This window comes from Squalius cephalus (assembly GCF_949319135.1).
Source record: "Squalius cephalus genome assembly, chromosome: 7".
NCBI lineage: Eukaryota > Metazoa > Chordata > Actinopteri > Cypriniformes > Leuciscidae > Squalius > Squalius cephalus.
The window spans coordinates 27,250,829-27,276,544 of record NC_137128.1 but is presented as its reverse complement, the minus strand read 5'-3'; the positions used below and the strand labels follow the sequence as shown (position 1 = coordinate 27,276,544).

General features: G+C 38.9%; 1 protein-coding gene across 7 annotated transcripts in view; it reads right to left on the bottom strand.

Annotated features, from left to right (window-relative positions):
* tnika (TRAF2 and NCK interacting kinase a) overlaps positions 1–25,716 on the bottom strand; it is an 88,145-nt gene that overhangs the window by 4,525 nt on the left and 57,904 nt on the right. The window contains exons 8-30 of one of the 7 annotated variants that reach the window (XM_079875845.1): positions 25,249–25,303; positions 23,165–23,243; positions 22,579–22,754; positions 21,120–21,186; positions 20,800–20,998; positions 19,056–19,163; positions 17,463–17,549; positions 15,882–16,070; positions 14,086–14,385; positions 11,386–11,550; positions 10,573–10,827; positions 9,589–9,716; positions 9,368–9,507; positions 6,758–6,855; positions 4,057–4,232; positions 3,722–3,824; positions 3,470–3,613; positions 2,940–3,042; positions 2,490–2,660; positions 2,234–2,377; positions 1,957–2,091; positions 406–506; positions 55–204 (exon numbers count right to left, since the gene is read on the bottom strand). In XM_079875845.1, coding sequence (XP_079731971.1) covers positions 55–204; positions 406–506; positions 1,957–2,091; positions 2,234–2,377; positions 2,490–2,660; positions 2,940–3,042; positions 3,470–3,613; positions 3,722–3,824; positions 4,057–4,232; positions 6,758–6,855; positions 9,368–9,507; positions 9,589–9,716; positions 10,573–10,827; positions 11,386–11,550; positions 14,086–14,385; positions 15,882–16,070; positions 17,463–17,549; positions 19,056–19,163; positions 20,800–20,998; positions 21,120–21,186; positions 22,579–22,754; positions 23,165–23,243; positions 25,249–25,303 — 3,273 coding nt within the window. The remainder of the gene's footprint in view (positions 1–54; positions 205–405; positions 507–1,956; positions 2,092–2,233; positions 2,378–2,489; positions 2,661–2,939; positions 3,043–3,469; positions 3,614–3,721; positions 3,825–4,056; positions 4,233–6,757; positions 6,856–9,367; positions 9,508–9,588; positions 9,717–10,572; positions 10,828–11,385; positions 11,551–14,085; positions 14,386–15,881; positions 16,071–17,462; positions 17,550–19,055; positions 19,164–20,799; positions 20,999–21,119; positions 21,187–22,578; positions 22,755–23,164; positions 23,244–25,248; positions 25,304–25,716) is intronic. The other 6 variants (XM_079875846.1, XM_079875848.1, XM_079875849.1 and 3 more) reach the window with 6 other exon arrangements.

Sequence of the window (25,716 nt, the reverse complement as noted above, 5' to 3'; positions counted from 1 at the left end):
AGTACAAAAATTAATTATTTAAAAAAATATTTACATTACAAAAACATAGCTTACATGTGATGGTATGTAGATGTCATAGGGGTTTCCAGAATCCACATCTATGACGTGAAAGCCCACACTAGACCCATAGATGACCTTTAACCTCTGACCCTCTTCTACAGTCAGGTCCACAAGCTGAGGCCTGTGCTGCAGTTCTGTGAACGACTGCGAGAGAGAAAGAGATACAGATAAAGAGATGGATGCTGAGTCTGGGGAACTGGTTAAACAGGCAGTTAATGCATGTAAACCTTTAAGCCATTTTCTTTCATTTACAAATTATTCTATCACATGTTGGTTAAATAAAAAAGTAAGGATATAAGACATACACAGAGAGGGAAAGAGAGAAATATTGTTGCAGCATCATACCTTGAAAGCCATGAATTTATGGTATGGCTTGGGGGCCCATGCGTAAATCTCTACCGAGTTCTTCAGTGCGATTACCAGGAATTTGATTCTCTCGTATTTCACTGAAAACAAAGTAAATCATGCTTTCAGTTCCCTGCAGCTCACAGTGGCAGTGTGTCACATTCATACAAGAAAGCAGACTGTCCCCCGCTGCCACTCTCCATGTTGTTAGAGGTGTGTCGATTAGCATCAGAGATCTCGAACAGCCTACTCTACAGTCTCAGACTTGACTTAGCCTCTGCTTTAACAGGGAAGCTTTCATCTTTACAATCAATCACTCAATCAATAAATCAATCAATCTATAAAGCACAATAAAACAACAGTGGTTGACCAATGTGCTGAACAATATCATTTAAAGGGGTGGTATAATGCCCTTTTCACAAGATAAATCTCTGATGTCCCCAGAGTGTCTATGTGAAGTGTTAGCTCAAAATACCCCACAGATATTTTTATATAGCATGTTAAAGTTGTCACTTTTTGAGGGTGAGCAAAAACGCACTGTCTTTGTGCCTGTCCCTTTAAATGCAAATGAGCTGCTGCTCCCGTCACAGAGGGCAGAGCTTCAACAGATTGTGTCTTTTTACCTCACACATGCGAACTAAAAATTAAAAAAATGTTTAGCCTTTTATGTTCAAACCGAAGTCAGAAAGATGGAGAGACTCAAGAAGAAGTGACAACATGTAGACAACATTTCTGAATGGTTAGTTGATGAATTTATGTAGCTTATGTGTAGTTATCTTCTAGTCATTGATTAGCATATTCTGTCTTGATAATCTATAAATTGTGTTCCGGGGGCGGGGTTTATGTAAATGTTAGGGTTGGTGATGTCACAAACCCGGGAGGAATGTCGTGTAGTCCCTATCAGCCGTTTGTTGTAGTCCTTAAAAACCAATTTCTTTAAAAGTAAATAACTCCCTTTACTTTGAACGTTCTAACTTTGCAGATGTTGTTTGTGTTCAGACAGCAATATTACACACTAACTAAAGTTAGAAAAGTGAAATCATAATCAACCACCCCTTTAAAAGAAAACTAAAAGACATAAAACAATATAATAATACGACAAAAACAATTAGACAAACCCCATTTGACTTAGCGATTATAGACATTCTCAGAGAGGTTTTTAATTTTGCTTTAAAAAATGATTCTGACAAGACTGTTCTAATAGAGAGCGGCAGAGTTCCACAGTTTAGGGCCGGCTATGGCTTTTGACCCCCAAATTATGAACGTTTGCCTCATTCTGCACACTCAGAAAATACAGGCTCACACGGTGCTAATATTTATATTAATAATTATTGCTAATAAATAAATGAAATAATTTAAAAACAGACTGGCATTGAGATTTACAATACGCTGCTAATAATAATAATACATAGGAGTTTTAATAAAATATAGGAGTTTTATTTGGATATTAATTGCTACTGTACATTATGGTGGTCTCTATTGATATTTTACTGGCATTAATATCAAATACTTTTGGTATAGTGACAACCCTAGCAGAGATGGTTCACCTACCAACTTTATAGTGAATGCAGCCTTCCAGATCCCCAACAGTGATCCAGCCCTGTTTCTTCTCCACCTCCGGATCATTGTGCAGTATCCTGTTTCTCAGCCATGACAAGTAGTAGACACGTAGTTTGTTTTTCTTCCCTGAAAACATCAATGACGAGGTTGTCAAGCTAATAAAACATGGCGTGTATCCCCAAAACCACAAAGGCTTTTTTTTTTTTTAGAGTTAAAAAGCTCCATCAACTTTCATGACCTTATCAAGCTCTTTTGTTCTGAGACAAACCTGATATGGTGACCAGGACGTTTAGACCCTCCAGCACGTCCATCTGTTGGAACCGTCGGCGGGTGATGAGATTATACACCTTGCCCTGACCGCTGCGGTCCAGCAGCATTAGACCGTTCTCAGTGCCCACCAAGAGGTTCACACCTGAGCGTCCACAAACATGAATTTGATTCTGACTCAAGAATTTTTATCAGAAGAGGAATTGAAAGGCAATAGAAACTAAAAAAAGGTATATATCAGAGAGAGCGTGATGTACCCCATAGAGCAGCACACAGGATCTCCGAGTTGAAGCGCTTCTTGTACTTGCGGATCTCTGGTGTGTCGCTGTGGGGTCTGATGTTGGTGGGGTTGACATTGACCACAGAGATCTTCCGAGCCTCGTTCAGTTTGGCCTGCTCCTGACGCAACAACTCATTAGCAAACAACACTGCAGAGGTAAGAAGACAAGAAAACACATTAAATGATATGAAAGAGGAAGCATTTCATTCATAAACAGAATGTTTGGGCAAGAACCAAACCCGGCGGGAGGAAGCACGATTATGCTGTAATGCTCTTATCTCATTCAATGCCCAGCATAAACCTATTTTAAAGCCCATTTTATCCTAAATATAGAGCTAGCCAAATTACTTTCCATAAATGTTGTTCCTTTCATTGTTGCGGGTGGTGATAACAAAATGTTATTTTTTGTTGTGATTTGTATATTTACCGGCCGCTGAGCTCTCATCGTTGTCGTCTGTGGGGGAGGTTTGATATACACGTGGATCCACAAAAGGGGTGAAAGAAGCTTTCGAACCACTGCCAAGACCAAACTGATACAAAAAAACAAATGTACCATATCAGCTCCAGTAAAATTATTTAATAGCAGGCATTTAGAGAAACACTGTTTGGGGCTAAAAATACAACAGGAGTGCCATTCCTCTGTTTAGATAATAGATGTGTCAGACAATTTTGGTTTTATGACTCAGCAGGGAATTTTAGACTTTCACATATGACTATGAATCAGTAAATGATGTTTGTGTTTGAGTTATGAAAATGTTAAGAGTCATTATAACAGTAAAGTGTTTTCCTCATATTTTTAGGCCCTTTGTCCTCATTTTAATGGCAGTCAAGTAGAGAGAGCGCTGCAAATTATTGGGAGACAAGGGCAGGACAGGACTGGGAAATAACACAAGCCAGTTTCATCAGCTTGGCCTGGCTAAATATATCAGATCCTTACCCCTCTTAAATGTTATCTACCTCATCCATAGAGTCCAGGTCCTGGGAATTAAGGCCTGTTGGAGTTCCTGATGGGGAGTGGCTTTGCTGCACCAGGTCTGGTAGGTTCCCATGGCCTGCGAAACCGTTGCTCTCGCCGTGGCCCAAGCGCTGCCTCTCATTGGTCTATGCAGAAGAACAAACAATTTAAAAGTGATAAATTTGAGGAACAAGAGAGAATCCAAGTATTTTTGGAGGTAAATAACATCTAATGTGACTGGCACGGTATCTCACCTCTCTCATTTTTAGGGTACCATCTTTAGAGTCATCATTGTAGGAGTCACCGAAGGACTCATGGCTGCTTGTGAAAGACTCGTTATTTCCCTGAACAGAGGGCCTGAGGGAGATAAATACGGGAAACTTGAATTTTGCAGATTCACATTAAAACAGCATTCTTTTCAGTCCTCCTTTATTGATGGATGTAAGAAAGATAATGAGAAGTGATAGGATAAAAAGTGGTGAAGGGGATCATGAAACAAACTGCCCACATAAGCCCTGATTGCTGGGCCAAAGCTCAGACAGAAAAAATATTTTGAGGAACAAGAGAAACTGATGGTGCTTGCACTTACATGATCCTGGGAATGTCGCTGACTGGCACCGTGCCGTCATGCCCCACAGTCCCATCCTCATCCTCACTGCTCTCAGTGTCCTCACTGGAGGAGGAGTAGTCGGTCAGTTTAAGGGGCGGCCGGTTGATCTCATCTATTCGCAATTCCCTCAGTTCTTTAGCCAAGGCAGTCAGATCCTGAAAGACAGACAGAAAGATTCATATAACAAACTAGAATAGTGACACTAGTAACTTCAGTAGTGTGACCGTAGCTCAGTTGTGTTATGTTACATTAATTAATGTAGCTGTGTGCACAGTACAAAAAAAAACAGTAAAGTGTTAGAAAGTCCGTGTTTTTCTTTTGTGAATCAATTCATTCTGATGGTTCAAGAAAGATCATTTTTGACTGGTCAACCAATTTATTATAATGAATCGGTTCATTTTTATCACACATTCTTTGATGAAGCAATACATTTTAGTGAATCAGTGAAAAAAACCTATACCAAAATGCATTAAAAAAAATTACACATTTAAAATACTATACATAGTATAAAATAAATGTATATTATTTTAAATAAGTATACTACAAAACATTAACATATTTACTGACATATCGCTTGAGACTTACTGATATAAATATTATAATTTAACTTTATTTGGAGTACTTCTTTATTGCACAATGCACATTTCTTAATAGTAAGCCTAAAATGTGTTTTAATATCACTATTAGTAGGGATAGTATGATCTCTGTATAATATGAGGCTTTAAATGAAAGATATTTAAAGTGTGCCTAAAGTATACTTGCAAAAGTTCCACTTTTGCACAATCAAATATACTTAAGTATATCTTTAGTTGGACCTTAGCACTACTTCTGGATAAATAAGGTGCAAGTAGTACAAAATTAATTGTTCCAATTTAGCAGACTTTGAGTATACCAATTTAGAATACTAAAAGTACAATTGCAGAATATTTCTATTAAGTACATAAATATGTAAATGTATTTGTAGCATACTTAGGATAAAATAAATGTATTTCAAATACATTTTAGTATATTTATTTTTCACTAGGGTTGAAAAAGTTTGGTTCAACTGGTTTCACTAGTTTAACTGCTCTCACTGATTCATTTAAGTCACCACACACAGTAATCCTAAAGTTGATCCTAAACTTTAATATTTGAGTATCTTCAAAGTAGCTCCACCAACACTGGTGATAAAGGTCATTAAAATGAAAAGTTTGATTCCCACTCAGCAGCCGCACAATTTTTATTAGAAGCTTGTTCAAATAGAAGATTCAACTGCAAAGAAAGGGCAGTAGTATGACTATGAATGATAAAACAAACTTTCTTTTTAACTTGAGAATGATACAAAACTCACAAATTAAGACACATTCACAATCTCCCCTACAATAAAAAATATAGTAATATTTATAAAATAAATATAAAATAAACTCTGCAATGATTTCCTGAGTATTTCGGAGCTTTCAAGCAAAGGTCATCCATGTTTAGTTTGTATTCGACCTGTAATCCCACCTCTAGGCCCAACATAAAAATGCCCCCTCGTGAACTTTAGTTGCTATGGAAACAGCAAGGCTCCTAACAAACAGCTGGGGTTATTTGTGTTGCGGTGAAGAATCTGAGCCAAGGGGGGAGAATGACACACAACCACACATAGAGTCCATTGACAAAGCCACTGGCAATGCGGCTCAGTGAGAAAGCTGAGAGGGTGAAAGAGGACAAGCTTTTCTCAAGTCAGCGTTGCTATTGAGATCAGCAGGCAAGAATTCCCACAGTCCTCTGCCAAGCAACCTTTAGATTGAGAGGGACCGAGAGAAAGATGGATGGGAATGTTACCAATATACTAATCATTAGTATCCTCAAGTCAAAGCCAAATGGCTCACAGAGAAACAAACCAGTTTCATAAAAAAAAAAAAAAAAGTAAATAAAAGTAAAAAAACAAAAAACTATAAGGTTTGGTTTTTCATGCAGTGGTAGAAGAGCATGGCGCTAACAAAAGTAAAGGTCATATGTTTGATTCCCAACTAATAAAATGTATACCTTGAATGTAATGCAAGTAACTTTGGATAAAATGGCCAACCAAAAGCATCAGTATAAATAAATATTAAAAGGATAGTTCACCCAAAAATGAAAATTCTGTCATTTATTCACCCTCAAGTTGTTCCAAACCCGTATTAATTTTTTTCTTCTGCTGAACACGAGAGATGATATTTTGAAGAATGTCAGTAACCAAACAGTTGATAGGCCCCATTTAAGTAGTTGTAGACGTTAAGTAGGAAGAAGTGTAATAACTTATAAACAACATATTTAATATCAATACAATTGATAGTTATTGCAAGCGAAAGGTAATTGTAAATATCAGATTTTGGCGTGTCCAGAGCTTCAGCCAAGAATTTTCATTTCAGATATCCCAGATAAGCTTTGAGCATTCACAAATGGGAAACTGGCAAAAAGGACAGTCTGAACAATGTAACCACTGGGACATTTGGCCTCCAACTATAAAACAGAATCTGCATCTGGTTTAGTCTACAACTGTGTTTGGAGATCAAATCTAAATTTAAAGAGAACTAAAAGCACTTTCAAGGAAATGCTAGATTAAATTAAGAGACAAGACAAAGCAAAGTAGGAATTTCAAACACAGTAGTGTGCGTTTAGACAGGAAATTCATTATGGCTAGATAATATTTGAGGGCCGTTGGGATCCAACTTACCGTAGGTCGACTGGGTTTGTTCACCTCTCTGCCCTCCTCCTGAATGGGCTTGGAGGTCTCCTGTAATGCCACTGGAGAACCTTCTGATTTACCAGAGCCTGGGAAACACATATAACAGGACATAACCACATGTTCAAGACTGGTGGACATCAAATGTAAAAGTTTAAGAAAAACCCACACTGATTGACCCTTATTCTGATTATTGGGCAGGAAATATACTTTGACAACTTGTTCTCAAACAGTGTTCTAAAACTGAGATATTATCATTATTGTAAACAACAATATACAAAAGGCTCAACAGCTGGCCTGTGATATTCTTTACCTGTGAACAGGGCTGGACTGGTAATCTGGCATACCGGGCAAATGCCCGGTGGGCCGACGTGCTTTTGGGCCGATACATCTCTTTTTTTTTTTTTCTTTTTTTTTTTTAACGGCCCATAAAACTCGTACATCAGCGGCCCATTCGTTTTGTTTTGTTTAATTGACGGCGCTGGGTTAGTGCCAGTGTAATGCATTGGTCAAAAAAAAGTAAGCGTTAGTTTTTTTTCCACTGACAGACCGGCCCATGAAACGCGTAGATCAGCGGCCCATTGGTTGTTTTCTTGATTGACACTGGGCTGGCCCAATCACATCTTTAAACACCTCCCCCTTTGGGCTTTGAGTGAGCGTGCAGTGTCAAGTGTGTATCTGTCAAAATAGTCTGAGAGATGGAGAAGAAACGCAAGTAATGTGCAGAGAAATAGCGTGAAAAATAGATACAGGCCCTTCAAGCAGACGCTGTAAAATGTGTCAGGATATGTTTTCTGCAGCAGCAGGACCTTCATCAGCTCCAGTGGCTGATGATGAGGATAGTGAGGAGGATAAGGACAGAGATGAGAAAGTGTAGAGTCCGCGGTAAGCAGAACTACTTTCAAAACACTTTGGCTATGAGTGTATGAACCCATAACCCAGTTACAGATTATTTCCACATCTGCATAGTTGACGATTACAGAAATTTACTAGAAGTTTAATGAGACGCGTTTTTAACCATGTTTTCCGTCAAAATAAAAGCTCGATGCTGTTTCCGTCAAAATAAAAGATCATGTGCTCATCTCTTTCAAGTTTAGAAATTAGTACAAAACTAATTATGAAAGTTTTCTTTATTTTTTCAGTGCATTTGTTTTACAATATATGGCTATTAGTCTACTATCATGAGATTAATAACTATTATTATGTAGTAGTGTAGACAGACACTGTTACTAAAAGAGGTTTGATTTTTTTCTTTGTTATATTTGCACACTGAATATGGGTTGGAGCTTTTAATTTTGAACCCTCAAACTGCACCAGATTGATGAATTTAACATTAAAATGCACAAAATTTTCTTAGGGGGACCATGCCCCCAAACCCCCCTAGAAGGACTGAGGTCCACCCACCACAGTGGTATTGCTATGCCAATGCAGCTTATAGCTTGTTTTTTGGATTCACCACTGTGGAGTATAGTTCAATTGTATTAATAAATTACAATTTTGTACTTATTTCATCTGTTAACTCTCACTCGTTTATCACTCATTACATATTAGTGGTTTTAATGAATAGGAGTTGAACAAAAACATATTCAAAGGCGTGCAAAGATGGGTGGTGTTTATGATCACATGTAGTGGGCCAGTCTGGGCCAAAATGCCAGGGCCGATTTTCTGTCCCAGTCCAGCCCTGCCTGTGAATACACCTACTGGACTGGACTGGAATATCTAAACAACTCAAGTGCACAAAACAGGCAAACAACGTATCCAGAACGTCATACTATACATCCACTTCACTCTCAGGACAAGCGCAGCACTGCACATCTGACATGGTAAACGGAGTGGAACAGGAACAAGAGGATCCTAGCAAAAACAACCAGGATGAAGTCTGAAAGAGTGCCCGCTCCTTCAGTTTAATGGTGGTTGTCCACCCACCCACAATCACTATGATTTAAATGAGCATGTCCGAGCCGTAGTGCAGACGATAGCGTTCTGCCTAAAGTGATTTTGCAAAAGGCATCAACTATTTAACAAAGATAAACCAGCAATAAAGCAGCTCTGCAGAACAGCGGTGTCATCATCCAGCTCAATTCAGTTGAAGTTTTGTTTTCATCCAGTAGTGTCAATACTGCAGAATCACTGAATATTAAGTGTCTTTTAAACCCCAACTAAGCAAGCCAAAGGCAACAGTGGCAAGGAACCTTAACTCCATAAGGTGACAGAAATGAAGAAGAAAAAAAACATTTTTTGGGGGGGAGAGACTGTGACTCTGTCAGGGGGCACATTTTCCTCTGGCTATAACAAATAGTTTCATAACAAAAGGTTTGATCATGTACGCCCAGGTTTGAATCTGGCCTAGATGATGTCCTAAACATCTCTCCCCCAATTGCCTGTCTGCCTCTACTGTCCTGTAAATAAAAGCTTAAAAAGCATTTCTTTTGGATGGTGGTGTGCAGTGGTTGAGGCTCAAGGCTGCTATCCAGAAGGTTTATGGTTTGTTCATTTAAAATCATGAATTAATTACCTGTACTTACTCTCATTAAAAACTTTAAGCGTGAAAGTTATGAGTGATGTTATTTCCTCTATACAGAAAAAGAGGAAGACACTCACGTCTTGGCTGGTTCCTCTCACTGGATCCAGGATGGGAGCCACCCTGAGAGCTGGGTGTGCTGGAGCTGGATGAGCCATTACTGCTGGTTCTTTGCAGAGCCACGTCCAGAGACAACTCCGTCCTCCTCAGGTCTGGATTACTAGAGAGATCAGGATACAGTCAGTGCTTGAATACACCAACACAGAGCAACAGCTCCAGCATGTGATCGGACAGAGCTGACCTGGTGCGGATGAGCTGAGAGGCTGCCCGCCCCCCTCCAACGGACTCTCCGTTCCCCGGAGAGTTCTTCCTCATCAGGGCAGGGGAGATAGAAGTGGTCCGCTGGGGCACCTGGGTAGTACCGCACAACTTTAATCAAACAAACAAATGACCAAACGTCAGAGACGAGGGATCGTAGCATGATTATTACAATCAGTTGCTTTAAAAACAAATAGAATATGAATATTTTAATAATAGTCTTTGAATAATTTATATGAAACAAAAAATGTGAAATGTACTTTAAACTTTTTTTTTTTTGAATAGTCAAATAAAGACTATTCTTTCAAACTTTATATTCAAAGAACCATGAAAAACAAAATGTATTATGGTTTCCCACAAAAATATTAAAGCAGCACAACCGTTTTCAAAATTGATAATGAGAAATGTTTCTTGAGCAGCAAATCAGCATATTAGAATGATTTCTGGATGACTGGAGTAATGTTGCTGCAAATTCAGCTTTGCCATCACAGGAATAAAATACATAAAAAAAATAAAAAAAACATTTTTTTTAATTTTAACACTTTCATTTTAAATGTATTTTTAATTAAATAAATGCATAAGAGACGACTTTATTAACAAAACAAAAAACTGACCCCAAACTTCTTAGTGTAGTGTATTCACCAAAAATATTATCAAAACATAATCTCTTCAGGTGTAAAACCTTGAAAAAGGAAAAAGCGCATCAGTGAAGTTGATTATAGGAATAATTAGGGGTGGGACAAAATATCAATAGGGCAATATATCGTTGTCCTTCTCCGTGCAATACGAGCTGGCACCAAATATCGATATTTTAATTAACAATAATATCGATATTTTTTCATTAATAAAATAAGGCGCTCTAAATAGATTTCCCTGCTCCAAGCGTGATATCGTGAGCCATGTATCATGTATCGTATATCGTATCGTAAAGTACCCTGTGATTCCCACCCCTAATCATAATCCTGACCTTGGGAGGAATGTCTTCTTCCCTCAGCCAAGGGGAACTGCGGTCAGGTTTTTCCTCACGACTGGCCATGCGAGGGGCCGGAGGGGCCGGAGGGGGCATCTCTGAAGTTGGGTCTGAGTTCTGCCGTGGCATCTCTGGCCGATGGGACACCAGGCTCTCCTGGAACGCTGAAACGCCCTTGGCAGATTGATCATGCAAGGATTGAGAGACTGACAGAGAAGAGCTATGGGACCTCACTGGAACCAAATGAGCCATCTAAGAAGAGCAAGAAACCATTAAGTGCTTAGTTGAGGATTCTGATACTTTTTCACCAATTATTTTTCATGACCTTTACAGTCATTTTTGATTACTGGATAAGAATGTTTTAGAAATTATTAATATTATCATTTTTTAAATAATTTAGAGATTGCGGTGTAGCTTTCCATGGGTATGTCAGGTACTAATCTTTTGAATAATAAGTATTAATAAATGTTATTTATGTACAAATGTCGTCAATAAGACCCTTAATGGACAGACTGATGTGTCACTGACTTATGAGCAAATTTTAGGGATGCACAATATTAAAATTCTGGCCAATATACCAAGAATTATTTTCATATGATCACCAAATATCCAATATTACAATTCTATAATAGTAAAAAAAAAAAAATACTGTAAAAAGTGAAAAAAAAAAAAAAAGTTTAATGCTGCAAGTTTATTCAGGCATCACAACATTATAACGTACAGTATGAAAAAAATGATATAGCCCTGATATACTGTGCATCCCTATTGAAGATGAGTGCTTTAAATAAAAAAGGCTAAATGTTGTTGTACCTGAGGCTCCACAGGGCGGTGTACAGGAGGGGTCCGTGCCGGCTGCATACCCCCACTGCTGAAGGACTCGGAGCGTGGCGGAAGGGAAGGGTCGGAGATACGGTTAGCCACTTTATGCTGCAGCGCAGGAGAGCTCTGGCGGTTCAGTTTGGAGCGCTCCTCAACCTTCATGAATAATAAAAAGCCATATAAGAACAGGCCACACCGTTTGTCCCAGCCACCACCAACAAACAAAAAAAAACTAGCAAGACCCTGAAAAATGCCTTAGAAATGACATACTTTGGAAATGCACAAGCCAATATTACTTAAATTAATCAGTAGAAACCATCACACCATCTGAAAGAGAAAAGCAATCTATTCGGCTAGAAGCTGAATTAGCCGTTGCATGTTGATAAGGTCATTCATACAACAATCAGTTAGAGCAGACCCTTCTATAAGCAGAGAGACTGATCTTTGAGAGGTGAAGGAAAATACTTCAACTAAGTTTAATGGGCAAAGAATCTGCTTTGGCAATAGAAAAACCCGCCACACTGTATGAGACACTTGCTTGATTTTGGTTCTTATCTAATTTCTAAGAAAGTCAAGGTAATCATTAACATTTAATTCGATCCGTATCTGTATTCATGAGATGTGGAATGTGTCCAAGTCTGAATATGTGAAGTCTTTCAGTGTCTCACAAGTTGAGGGCTTTTTGTTTGCACCAACAGATCCTTTTAAAGAACTAGACAGACATTGGTTAACCATCTTAGCGTCTCAGAAATGCGGATTCCTATTGAGGAAGAAGCTTGTCAAATTCAAAAAGAAAGGAGTGGTTAGTGTGGAGACGAATGGCAGCTTGCTCAGAGATATGATTACACTATGTCAAGAGTCATAATTCAGGCTATTTACAACTAAATGATCCATTATGTTGTTTAAAAGCACTGGCTACATTGGTTAAGATAGTTTTGCTTGTATTGTTAATCTAACAGTGTTTCCTAATCGGGCGCAATGCAACAAGACATTTGTATGTTTTCAATGAACATGAAACTACTGCGGGACTGACACAATCACAGACAATAAGAGGATATTTGATTTTCAATGTACAGTAAAGTGCTGCAGGAATGAGCTGTGCGCCTCAAACCATTTCATTTTGAGCTCAATTTGTCAGAGCACTAAAAAAACAGCCAGAAAAAGATGCTCATAAGATCTAAAAATGGGTGATTAAGCAGTATTCAGATTAAATAACAGCTTATTTTCTGCAATAATATAAAGAAAATCCTATTGTCAAGGGAACAACAGTGACACTAACTTCTAGGATGGCATATAAAATGACATCATCCCTGCAGCAGTCAGTTATGTGAACTGGGAATATGGACCAATGAGATTTTACAATAGGCAGGGCTACCCAGCGCAATGCCATTGAAATAAAAACTAAGTGATCGACAGAATGTCCTGTTGCTCTGCGCTTGACGCGGCTGGCTAGGTTATGGTATAGAGAAACTTGTGGAACTCATTCAGCTTTCTAGTAGTACTGCTAAAAAATCTGAACACTTCCCAATATTCAAAATACAATGGATGTTTTTCAGACTAAATATTAAACCATTCATCATTAACCTCTCTCAAAGGTTGTTTGATTTAGAGTTCACCACATGCCACCTTGCAAGAGAAAAAGAGGAGCTCCATCACCAACGGACAATGCACCCAGAAGCACCCAGCGATGGACTGCACTGACTGCTAAAGCTTACACAAACACAGAGGCCATCCAGGAGGGGTGGTGGGCCATCTGATGGGGCTCAGAATCAGGACCAGAGTCAAACAAAAGACAGAGGGGCTTTCATGATGTCACTGATGAGTTACAGACAGTAAGATGGGAATGGAAGGGGCTTATGACATGTGGAGTACTGACTGAACGACTGGTTAACATGTCTGTTTAATTGGGCAGTTGTATAATTTACGTATATAGATTTTGGAATAGAATTCAGTAACTAAAACATTGTGCGAGATTTTATTTTGAGGATTAAGAAAGCAAATCAATAATACAGTTCAAGAAAGGCTATTTACATCTATTTACAATGATCGCTAACTCCCTCAATTAACGAGGGGCCTGATCGTCATCATGTTGGAGGAGGAGAACGGGGAGCCTACCGGGGATAAATTAGGGCTCTGCAAGGATAAGCGGCGGTTACCGCTAACTGGGGATGGCGACCTAGAGGAGACTGGGCTTGCTCTGGGTGTGTTTCTAGGGGAGAGCCCCATCCAGCGCATAACAGAAGTAAGTGGCTCAGCCTTTTTACTGGACTTTTTATGGGGCTTGCGATGCACATTAAAAAAGCCCTCACGTTCAAAAGAATTGGAGCGCCAGATGGGCTGTTTAAATCTCAGGCCGAGCCGGTCCTTTGTAGACAGGTCCACAGCAGAGGAGCTGCGATTAATGTGAACCGATTTATCTGAAGTGAATGTTGCGAGGGGCACGGCCCACTCCCACTGTGGTACCATCAGGAGGTTCTTGGTTGGCACAGAGTTTGAACGCTTATCTTTAGCCATTATATCTCTAAAGGAGTGCTCTGGGGCTGACTGGGACAGAAAGTCCTCCACATTGGTGATCAGACACTTCTGGTTAACAGCGATTTGAGGGACCAGCTCAGCACCTACATCTAGTCTAGGGCAGAACTTACTAAAGTAAGTCAATTCTGAGGCTGAGGCCAGGTCCTCTGAACTAACCACTTTAGTGACCGCTGGGTTGGGCTTGCGTTCGCAGACCTTCTGCCTGGTCTTCTGGCTGACCCTAAGCTGGTGCACCTGCTGGCTAATGTTCTCTCGACTTTCTTGCAGGCCTGAGACATGGATGGTTGGCTTCTGCTGCTTCCGGTGCTTTAAATGCTGTGTGATCTGTTCACTAATAGGGAGAGGCAGTTTAGCGGGGACTGAGGGGGTCCAGTTGGGGGGGTGCTGCTGACAGGAAGGGGATGAGGAAGGCTTGTGGTTGATGGGTCGGGTCTTTTTTAGGGGCCGGCCATGGACCTGAAACAGTGAGTCAAGAGTTTTTTTTGTTAAACACAGTTAAGTTGGTAAAAAAAACACACACACAAAAAAAAAAACAGCTGGGCCAAGCACACACTACAAGACTGAAGCTCATATCGCTTTCACGAAGATGTTCAAGTGTGAGTCCTTGTGAGTTGCGCTAAGAGTTGTAACAGATGTAATGTTGAATTTCAAACTGGCTGGACACATCTCTCCTTCCATGTTTTTAAGAATCAATTCTCGTGTTAAAAGTGCATTCAGTAATTGTTTAGCTAGATATAACGTCACTATTCTTCGCATACTTTAAATACCAGTGGTGTTAGATACTGCACTGCCATCTATCAATGTGGATCAGCATGACTCTCTCTGAGTTTTATGCCGCTTACACTGATACTAGTGAGTTTTATAAAGCAGTCTAAACTCACTCACAAATTCACTTACCTGTCCAACAAACAAAAAACACTACTCAGGATTTTTCACATTGTGGACCCTTACTAACATCAGCATACAATTTTTTGTCTATGTTGGTCTGTCTTCAAACCATTTTCACTTCACTTCGGCAGCTGAAGAGCATGATTTTCTTCCACGTTCAGTCAAACACCACGGATCACTTTATTTCAACATGACAAAATACAATGAGGGGGTGACTCGCACCATACAAAATTAAACACTTTTTATTGACAACTATTATGACTACAGTCTTCATCTCATCACACTTGTACACAATTTATTTGTGTGTGTGCGCGCGCGTGTACGTGCGTGCACAGTGACTTTAATATGCGTGTACGCTTGTGTGAAAACACATTTTGAGATCTGTGATTACTAGTTTGTGCAACAACCTTGTGTCTTGTAGTGTGTGCTTGGCCTAGGGAAGCAAAGACAAAATCAGAACGCTGTGATGACTGTCGATAAAAAAAAAGGAGTCCAGATTACATCACAAAGACATTAAATACTGTTTCCTTCCGTTGTATATAATGTTCTAAAAAGACTTGAAGACTGTGCTGGCCATTTTGCTGATATTCTAGGATAAATCAAGAGAGTTAATCTGTCCAGTTTCATTTTGCTGAATCGGCATCAGTGGTTTTAGACTTTCAGGTAAAGTTTCCAGGCTGCTGACCCTGAAAAGTGTGATGGAAAATATTTCTGCAGTGCAACACAGTTTCCTAACCAGGCACAATGCGTTTCCAGTGACAAGCAATTTGTTTGTCTGCACAGTACGTGAAACAGTGTGTGACATGAAGTCAATAAGAAGATATTTGCTGTTTAATGTACAGCTATTAAGAGCAGGATTTTGGACCAATCAGATTTCATTGAGGGCAGGGCTAGAGAGTGTGCAACTCACTGGTACTTGTTGCTTGTCATGGTCACAACTGGTTAGGACAAAAACTAAGATTTGCATACAAGAACTTGTTCCTTAAATTGCATCATCCCTGGAGTAACACAGCGCTGCGATGCTGGAAAAAGGACAAATTCAGTCTAATTTCAGGTTTTCCTACCTCTTTGGCCCAGTTAGGTTTATCACTGGGGTTAACGGCATCTTTGTAGTGGTAGAGTTGCTTCTTCTCTGCAGGTCTGGAGTCTTGTTGCTGTTGTTGGAGAGAGACAAGGAAAGCCCTCTCCTGATGGAGCTGTCTTTGCAATCTCTCCGCCTGTTTCTGTTCCTCCAGCTGTTTACGTTTATACTCCTGAAGACACAGAGAGAGAGGATGATAGTTTAAATAACCATTGTGTGATGTCACAAAGAGCTTTGCAATAAATGTTTCAAACAAGCACAATGATCATACACTGGCACACAAACACACAAAAACATGCACATGCTGGATCATTTAAGGGGTATACGTTGCTCAAGACAAATGGGAGCACACAAAATCCAGGTGAACCGCCATTCAATGCCAGGCATATGTTCTGCCTTGATAGCAGAGATCTGGGATGGTGTGAGATCAGCTTCAGCAACACAGTCTCACCCCCAAACGTCACATACTGACGCGTCTTGACCAAACGGCAATATACGACGAAAAGGGTACCCCTAAAACGTCCGTATGTGACTATTCGGGTTATGGGTAGGTTTAGGTATGCGTTAGGGTACCGCTAAGAGGCGCTGCTGGTGCGCTTATGTCTTCGTCTCATATGGACGTTTTAGGGGTACCCTTTTCGTCGTATATTGCCGTTTGGTCAAGACGCGTCAGTATGTGACGTTTTGGGGTGAGACCGGGCTGGCTTCAGATGAAAAAAAAAGGTTAAGTATCCTCTAGACTCCTCTAAAAAGTTACATCTGAAGCTATAGAACTGAATTACCTGGAACAAAGTCCTCTGTGCAGTTTTGCAGTCTTTTATCATTCTCTTTTCTCCTCAGTCTACCTAGTGGCTTCAATGAAAAGCAAGTTTTATTGCATCTTTCTGGCCTCCTCTACACTGAGAAAGACTTGCTCTGGTCTACACCTTTCCTGGTTTCTCTTAAAATGCACCAAAGCATGGGATTTCACAGGAACAAATGTTTTAATTTGCTAAGGATAAAAAAAAGCTCTGCTGTCATTTGCACAATACACAAATAACAGCTTGTTTTCTTGTGCTTCTGTTGGGACAGTACAACAGTTATAGCAATAAAAAGGACTTCCAGCATTAATGTGTAGATTAAAATGTCATCATGAATACACATGATGTATCGTACATAAATACGTTAACAGCACTACAATTAATCTCTATTTAACTGATGCATGTATGAACATATACTGAATGAACAGTGGCACAGTAGTGACACAGGTGGCTTCTCGAACAAGAAAAAAAAAAAAAAAAGTAGGACGGAACTTGATTTTGGCCAAAGGAATGGATAAGATTGTTGTTCTTGTTCTTCTAAAACCTGTTATTTCTCACATATTACAGGCACAAACAAATACAAAACAAAAATGACAATTCAATCATTTCAATACATCAATGCAAAATAAAACAGAATTGTGATTCTGCAAGCACAAAAGGAATAAACAAACAGAGATATAATTTGGGTCAGCGCAGCGGCGGGTCAGGGGAGAGGAGGGACAGGGTTTAGGGCTACAGCAAGGCGAGTGTCTTCTCTCTGTTACCAGTAGGAGCGCCTGCTCTTGCAAGAGCTGTTGCTGCAGGATCTCGAGCTGTCTCTGTTCCTCCTCCAACTGACGACGGATATACTCCTACAGACCCGCCACGACGCAAGAGACAGAAAGACAGGAAAACACAGAAGACTGAGTTTATCACAGTTTCTACAGGATTCAGAATGAAAGTGTGACAGTAGAATATCACAGAAGATGATAAAGAAGTGTGAGATGAAAAGAACAACAGAATGACAGATAGCTAGCCATAAAGACATATTAATCTAAACAATAGACTTTTGTCCTGCGTCCGAACATGCCTATTTCCAAACAACAGTAGTATGTATGTCCGAATTCATAGTACTCATAAAACCGTTGGCAAAAAGTATCTAAATGACCAACTACTTCCAGCGATATTCAGAAGTGCGCATCTGATGGACACTTTACTGTCCCATGAGACCACAGGTAGATCAGATGGTGAATGTAGTGCATCCGAATTTCATTCTCCCTACACACGTTCATACTAAATAGAAGACGCCTTTTTAATGGCTGAGAAGAAAGTTTCACACTAAATGTAGTACCTACAGTATGCAATTTTCAGTGATGGATAGAACGAAAGCAAGTTAACTAGCTTGCTAGAACCATTAGAACAACAGATGGATAAAATGACAGCTAGCTAGCTAGATCCATAGATAGAACAATAGCTAGCTGGAGAAACCATAGTTAGAAAGAAATTATAGCTAGCTAGGTTAAATAATAGCAAGATAAAAACTTAGCTAAAATTATTGTTTAACAGACTGATAGCTAGATAGAATGATAGCTAGCTAGACCATAGATAGAAAAACGATAACTAGCTAGAACGATAGTACAATTGCTAGAATGGTAGCTAGAATGATAGAACGATAGATCATTTCTTAGCCAGAAATTTGATGACTTTTTTTTTGATGAAGGGAGGGTGTGAATGTGTGGAGAGGGAAAGAAAGAGCCCACTGGGGGTTCGTACATCAGCACACCTGAAGCAGTGTGCCTGAGAGGACAAAAATAGGTGGGAGAGAATATTGATAGTGAGAGCAGACAGAAGGGAGTGTAATCGCCATGTCCTCAAGAGCAACAGTGAGATGATGATGATGATGATGGAAAAACCTTTTTAGCGTGAGCAGTGTGTGAGTGAGCAGTGTGTGAGTGAGCGTGCGCGCACGTCAAGAGCTCTGGAAAACAGCGGGCATTAACAGAGCCATTCTTAGAAACATACAGAACAGCAAGGTAATTAACCTCACCCACACAAATGAAAAAGACTAAGATATTCTCATCCATTTATCAAGTCAGTGACTCAGCCATCCCTTCATACATCATGAGATGTGTGGGGGAATGGTTCAAGGTCACACACACAATCCCAGTTAAGGGTGTTAGATGGTCAATCAACTTGGAGCAGATAAAGAGAAAAGCTGTGCTCTCATTTCCCGTGTCTTATCTTGCTCTCCGCAGAACCTTTTCGTTACGGAGTCATTCACAGGGTTACTTTAACAACAATTAACTTTCATTAATTGAGTGTGTAGTTGGTTTCCAGCTGTATAATCGGAGCAGTGCAGTGGGAAACAGCTTGAGTACCTGCTCCCTTTCGGCCTGTCTCCTCTCCTCCTCTCGACGGGCCTGCTGCTCAAAGCGATGCCTCTCTAACTCTTGCTGCTTCCTGAGCTCACGCTCACGTCGCTGTTGCTGTAAGACACACACAATCAATCAATCATAAAATTCAGTCTTAAACCTGTTGAGTCTTTCCTTAGCAACATTGAAGAAGCTGAAAAACAGCATTTTCCCTTCTATGCCCTCTGGTTTAATGTGTAGTGAGGCTCTAGTAAAACTCAATTGGAGTGTGTCGTTTGTTAATGTGTGATGCTATTGGGACATTCAATTTCCAATTCAGCCAGACCAGCTGATGCCCTTCATAATCCACACCAGTAAATGAGAGCTAGGTGACATAGCCAAAAAAAAACAAATAAATAAAAAGGGAAAAAAACCCACAATTTTGCCTTTTGATAACAGTCCACATACATTTCAATATTTATGTATTTGCTCCAAAATGTCTTAAATGAAATAGCTCCTCCAATCCGAGGAGCCATCATTTCAACCAAAAATAAATACAAAATAATTAAAGGCAAAGCAAAATAAAATAAAATGCAAGAAATGAAACGACTATAAAACATAAGTTTTCACAAAACTATTTTTAATATATCTAACACAAGTAAAATGATGGTCAATTTTAATTTATAAGCACAGAGACTTTGCCTTTTCTTTAATATGTGTTACTAAAATATTTTAATGTAAAATTCCCACATACTATGAATACTGTGAACAAATTAGAGCAATAATGCAGTGCATGGTTTAAGCAATTCATTGAAATGGAAAGTTTGAACTGATTCATTGGAATGAATCAAACTTACAAATTCAAATTATATTTTTTTATATTCACAATTTATAGTATTTAGAAACATTTATAGCACTATTTAAGATAGATAGATAGATTCTGTATTCCAAGAACAGTCTTCACAGAAAACTAGCTTATTATTAGAATGTTCCGTTTCCTGCTTCCCATAATGCATCACTTCCTTAACTCCTCTAGCTGCTCTGTTATATACCCTAAACCAGGGATGGGCAACTTCGGTCCTGGAGGGCCACTGTCCTACAGAGTTTAGCTTCAACCCTAATCAAACACACCTGAACAAGCTAATCAAGGTCCTCAGGATTACTAGAAAATCACAGGCAGGTGATTTTTTTCAGGGTTGGAGCTAAACTCTGTAGGACAGTGGCCCTCCAGGACCGAAGTTGCCCATCCCTTGCCCTAAACGGACAAACGCGTTTTGTCACTATGTTGTTCTTAATGCAAAGAGGCTAGCTAAAGTCAGCGAATAAAACACTGACACAATGATGAACAAGTAACAATAATTTGCAATAACATTGATTTACTGAAAAATTAAGTAAATCTAATTTAACTTTGTAAAGAAACCTCATTGCTTAACTGGCTACTCTTTGCTGTCTCAGATGACATCTTTTCCTGTTGGCCACCGTAACTTCTGTTGGTTGCAATTTGCAACCTCACCACTAGATGGCGCTAAAAATTACATAGTGCACCTTTAAATAGATATCTTAAATCACTGAGCGGGTCTAAGTGAGTACGGTAAATGCAGAGAGGCTCATTCGTGGATTTATAATACGAAAAGTGCCATTCATATGAGCTCAGAGCAGCTAGAGTTTTTAAACCTATAATGAGTCCTGTACCATGAGACAACAGCTGGTGTAAACCCAGACGGTTATGGTAAACTCAAGTTTGCCTTGCACACACACACTATAAGCAAACCTCTTCTAGCCTGCGCCTCTGTTCTTTTTGTTCCTCGATGCGTTTCTGTCTCTCTGCCAGTAATTGGTGCTTGTGTCCCTCGTTTTGCTGTTGTTCCAGCTGCTGTCTGCGCAGGGCATCTGATCGTTCCTTATTGGCCAGCTGCAGGCGTAGGAAATCCCGCCTTAGAGTGGACTCTCCTGGTATGTTAATGATGGAGCTGTATGGGGAATGATCATTGGACGTTTCGATTAGTTTTGTCGCATATACCCACATCCAGTTCCCTTATAATTGTATGCCCATTAGAAAACCCAACCCCAAACAACTCATGCAGGTTGTACCTGGGTTCTCCCATGTCATGCTCCTCCTCCTCCTCTTCACTCCCACTGTACTCGTACTCAGTCTCATCTGCAGGTGTGAAAATGTCCTGATGTCACATTTCAGACATGCAAAACCCTCCCTGATGGGATCCCTAACAGGTACCTTGACATTCTGTGTCCTTAAAGCATCTGTCTGCTTTTAAAGTGCCAATATTCTATGATTTTGGAGCTTTTCCCTGAGGTGTACTCATGATGTTTAAGGTTTCTAGCACCAGTCACAAACAGAATTTAGTTTTTAACAACCATTATCCACACTCTCTCTGACATTTAGAATTACATAAGCTGTACTACCATACCTTTAAGAGACAAACAGTATTTAACAGAATATCTGCCAAGTTGTATGTATAACATTTCTCAAACAGAATTTTGTTTCAGGTTTTCAGGTTTCAGATTACTAAAAATAACACTTTCTGGTTGTCTCACAATAATTTTGCTAAAAATGTAGTTTAATATAGTTGGCTTCATATTTTTTTTCTAATAAAATGAAATAAGCATTTTAATTGTACAAAGGTGCCTAAATGTGTTTTGGGGCCTCTGTATACACTACCATTCAGTTTGGGGTCTGTAAGACTTTTTAATGTTTTTGAAAGTCGTCTCTTATGTTCACAAGTATTTATTTGGACTAATATTGTTTATAAACACTAATATTATTATATGAAAATATGAAATATTATTACGATTTAAAATAACTGTTTTATATTTTTAATATTATTCCTATAAATGGTAAAGATGAATTTACAGCATCATTACTACAGTCTTCAGTGTCACATGATCCTTCAGAAATCATTCTAATATGCTGAATTGCTGCTCAAAAATGTTGAAAACAGTTGTGCTGCTTAATACTTGTGTAAACTGTGTTACTTTTTCCAGGATTCTTTGATTAATAGAAAGTTTAAAAAATATATATATATATTTTTTAACATTATAAATCTCTTTACTGTCAGTTTTGATCAGTTTAATTGTATTTAATTGTAAAATGTATAGCATTTTTTACTCTTAACTCTGATTTACCTACATGCCCTGGTTTAGAACTAAATCTTCTCAAACTGTTCTCTTCTCAACATCATTTATAACAGCACATAAGCATCCTTCATTTTCAACCTATATTTGAGACAAAGTCAAAATGGCCATTTGGAGAAGGGCAATATTGCTAAACTCATATTATATAACTTCGAGCAGCAATTTAAGGGGCTATACGGGGGAAAAGGCAAGCTAAATGGAAAATGAGGAATGGAGGTCATGTGTTATGTGATAAATGCTAAATGTCAAACTCAGCAGAGATTAAGTGTCTGGTGAGGGAATTTTACTTCGCTCTGTGCTGCACATGCCTGTTTCCATCTTCATGGTACAAGAAGGTCATTTGTTTTGACATGAGTAGCACACAAAGCGAGACATGTCTAATATATCTGATAAGGCTCACCTCTCTCGCCTCTCTTCTTCTTGGTTCGGTCGATGTGGTCCTTGAGCTGGATGCGGATTTGCCTCTCATTGGGCAGATCTCGAATGAAGGAATGTTTGAGGAGGGTCTCTGTGCTGGGCCTCTGGTTGTGGTTCTTCACCAGACAGCTCTCAATGAAGGTCTGGAACTTTTTAGACCTGCAGATATGAGGAAGAGCTTGAGGGGAATGCTGCAGGCTTTTCTTCTTTTTATTTTTGTCTCCTTGTTTTGTATATCAACTATCTGGTAAGAACAACCGATGTGGGTGTGCATTTCCAGACAGTTTGTTCACACGTTTAGAAATCAAGTAATATCAGCCACAGACTGAAAAACCTGTATGTCTAGAGTGACAAGCAACCTTTCTCAAGGTGTTTGTGCTTGAACGGGCTGACATACCAAATGAAGATCACACGTGACAGATGAAGTGAACAGTGAAGAAGTGTTCAGGACTTTTTGATTAATAGTAGATTGGACAGAGTGTTTGTGAGATCTTGTTTGGTCTCGCAGAAGCTCTGGACTGGGGGTCTGGTCTTGTGACCTTTGTAAACAAAAGAGAAGGGGCACTCACCACTTCTTGGACTTGAGCCTGGGAGCCGGGTTTCTAGGGATCAGAAACAGGGCTCTCATTGGGTGCATGTCACAAAGGGCTGTGGAGAAAGAGAGGAGAACGTTAACACTGGATGTGTTGTGCTGACTAACACTGTCCAGCACATCTCAATCCAACTGACAGGACAAATATCCATGAGAGTTTGTTTATATGCTGTCATGCACTCTTTAAAGCTAAAACAGAAAAGTAGAATGCATATTTCTGTTTATTACTCTCTCTTAAATACTTAATTCTGATTGGACAATGTTCAGAACCATGACAAGCTAAAATATACAAACTGCTTATATTAATATGATCAAAATCCCTTATTTAACATCCATCCTCAGTTCAAGAAAGCACTTACAGAATAAATTATATATATATATATATATATATATATATATATATATATATATATATATATATATATATATATATATATATATATATATATATATATATATATATATATATATATATATATATATATATATATATATTTATATATATTTATATTTATTTATTTATTTAAAGGCTTAATTCACAGTGCAATTGAACATGGCCCAAACTTTCCCTCACATGTAACAAATCATGTGCTTGATTTACCCTTGTGTCAAAAAATAAATCAAATATTATTAAATAAATATACATTTGCAGAAATGTTTTATATATGTATATACAGTATATGTGTGTTGTAAATATATTATAAAATATATTGATAAACACTACTCTCAAATGTTGCGACACTTGTTTTGAACACTGACAATGGAAGTTAAAATGTAAAATTCTAATGCTTAAATGTAATGCATAAATTTAAGATAGATAGATAGATAGATAGATAGATAGATAGATAGATAGATAGATAGATAGATAGATAGATAGATAGATAGATAGATAGATAGATAGATAGATAGATAGATAGATAGATAGATAGATAGATAGATAGATAGATAGATAGATAGATAGATAGATAGATAGATAGATAGATAGAGAGAGAGAGAGAGAGAGAGAGAGAGAGAGATGAACAACATCATGCATCAACAAGAGGTTAAAAATTAAAGTAAACATTCATCATTCTTGTGAAGTCCAACAGCTAGCTTTCAATAAATCAACAAAATACGAAGCTAATATCAACTCTGGAATAGGATTGTGTGGCTTGAATAAACAGATGCCAAGTATCAGACTACATGGCAAGTGCAAGCAACTTCCCAGCACAGAATGGTCACGGTTTGAGGGTACGATGTCTTTCAGCCTGGCAGCAGGGTTGGCAAGCTGATTCCAAACTAGAGGACGGTCGAGCTTAGCAAGTTTGACCAGCAATGTCACTTTTGGACACAGATCTGTTGCTACATACCGAGGGCCAATATGCCAGTGCCAACAAAAATACATGCCCAAACACACATTTTCATTTGTTGTCAGCAGTCACAACGGTGAGTCATCTCACCAATGGACTACATTAAAAAGAAAAGGCAGATCTGTCCTCAAGTGCACTGCCCAGCAGCTTTCTGTCCCCTGGCCAAAGCAGTACCACCCTGCCAGGGCACCTTCCTACAGGATTATTCCCCTCTCCAGCCAGGACAAGATCACTACAGTCTGCCTGCCCTTTGCCTATCCATCACTGCTCAGCCATCTGTGAGACAGCCTTCCACTGAGAGCAGCTCACATGGCTGGTCCAGACACTGACCGCTGAGGACGGAGCGAAGAGCGAGTCTTATATATCTAACAGATGCAAGGAAGACGTCTGTGACCTTCACATATGCTTCAGCCAATGCCATAATGCAACAGGACTCAACACACAGTCTGTTGTTTGTTTATATGCGTTGGCTTGCGTCCATCAAGTTTTAAATGAAAAGAAAGTATTTTTAAGTATTTAATTCAGTGTTTGCATCGCTTCAGGGTTATTTCATCAAATGTACATTTTTTGGATGAATTTCTACAAAAATTAAGAGCGAGGATTCTGCTTTTATGCCCTTGCGCTTTCCAAAATGAATTAGCCCTGTCTTAATGTAGCTTTGGATGGCATATAGCTCTGCTATGATAATATAAACCCGAATCGTTTTACTTACGTGGGGCTCCTTCGGCCATTTCAATGGCTGTGATTCCCAACGACCACAGATCACTCTGAAACACAAGAGAGAGAGGAAACTTCACGTAAGACAGGACACAAAAAAAACTCAAGACTTCATAGGGAAAAGCGTAGCGATATTAGATAACATACAATTAACCTAGTAAAAAAGTTGCTAGATTTAAATTAATCTGTATGCCACTGTGTAAATTTGGTCTGTCCCATGTCATCTTGACTATAATCATTCAACTGTTTTTTATATAACAATTTTATTTTTAATGTTTTTGAAATAAGTTTCTTCTGCTCATCAAGCCTGCATTTATTTGATCAAAAATACAGAAAAAAATGTAATATTGTGATATATTATTACAATATAAAATAATTGGTTTTCAATTTATTATACTTTAAATTATCATTTATTTCTGTGATGCAAAGCTGAATTTTCAGGATCATTACTCCAGACTATCAA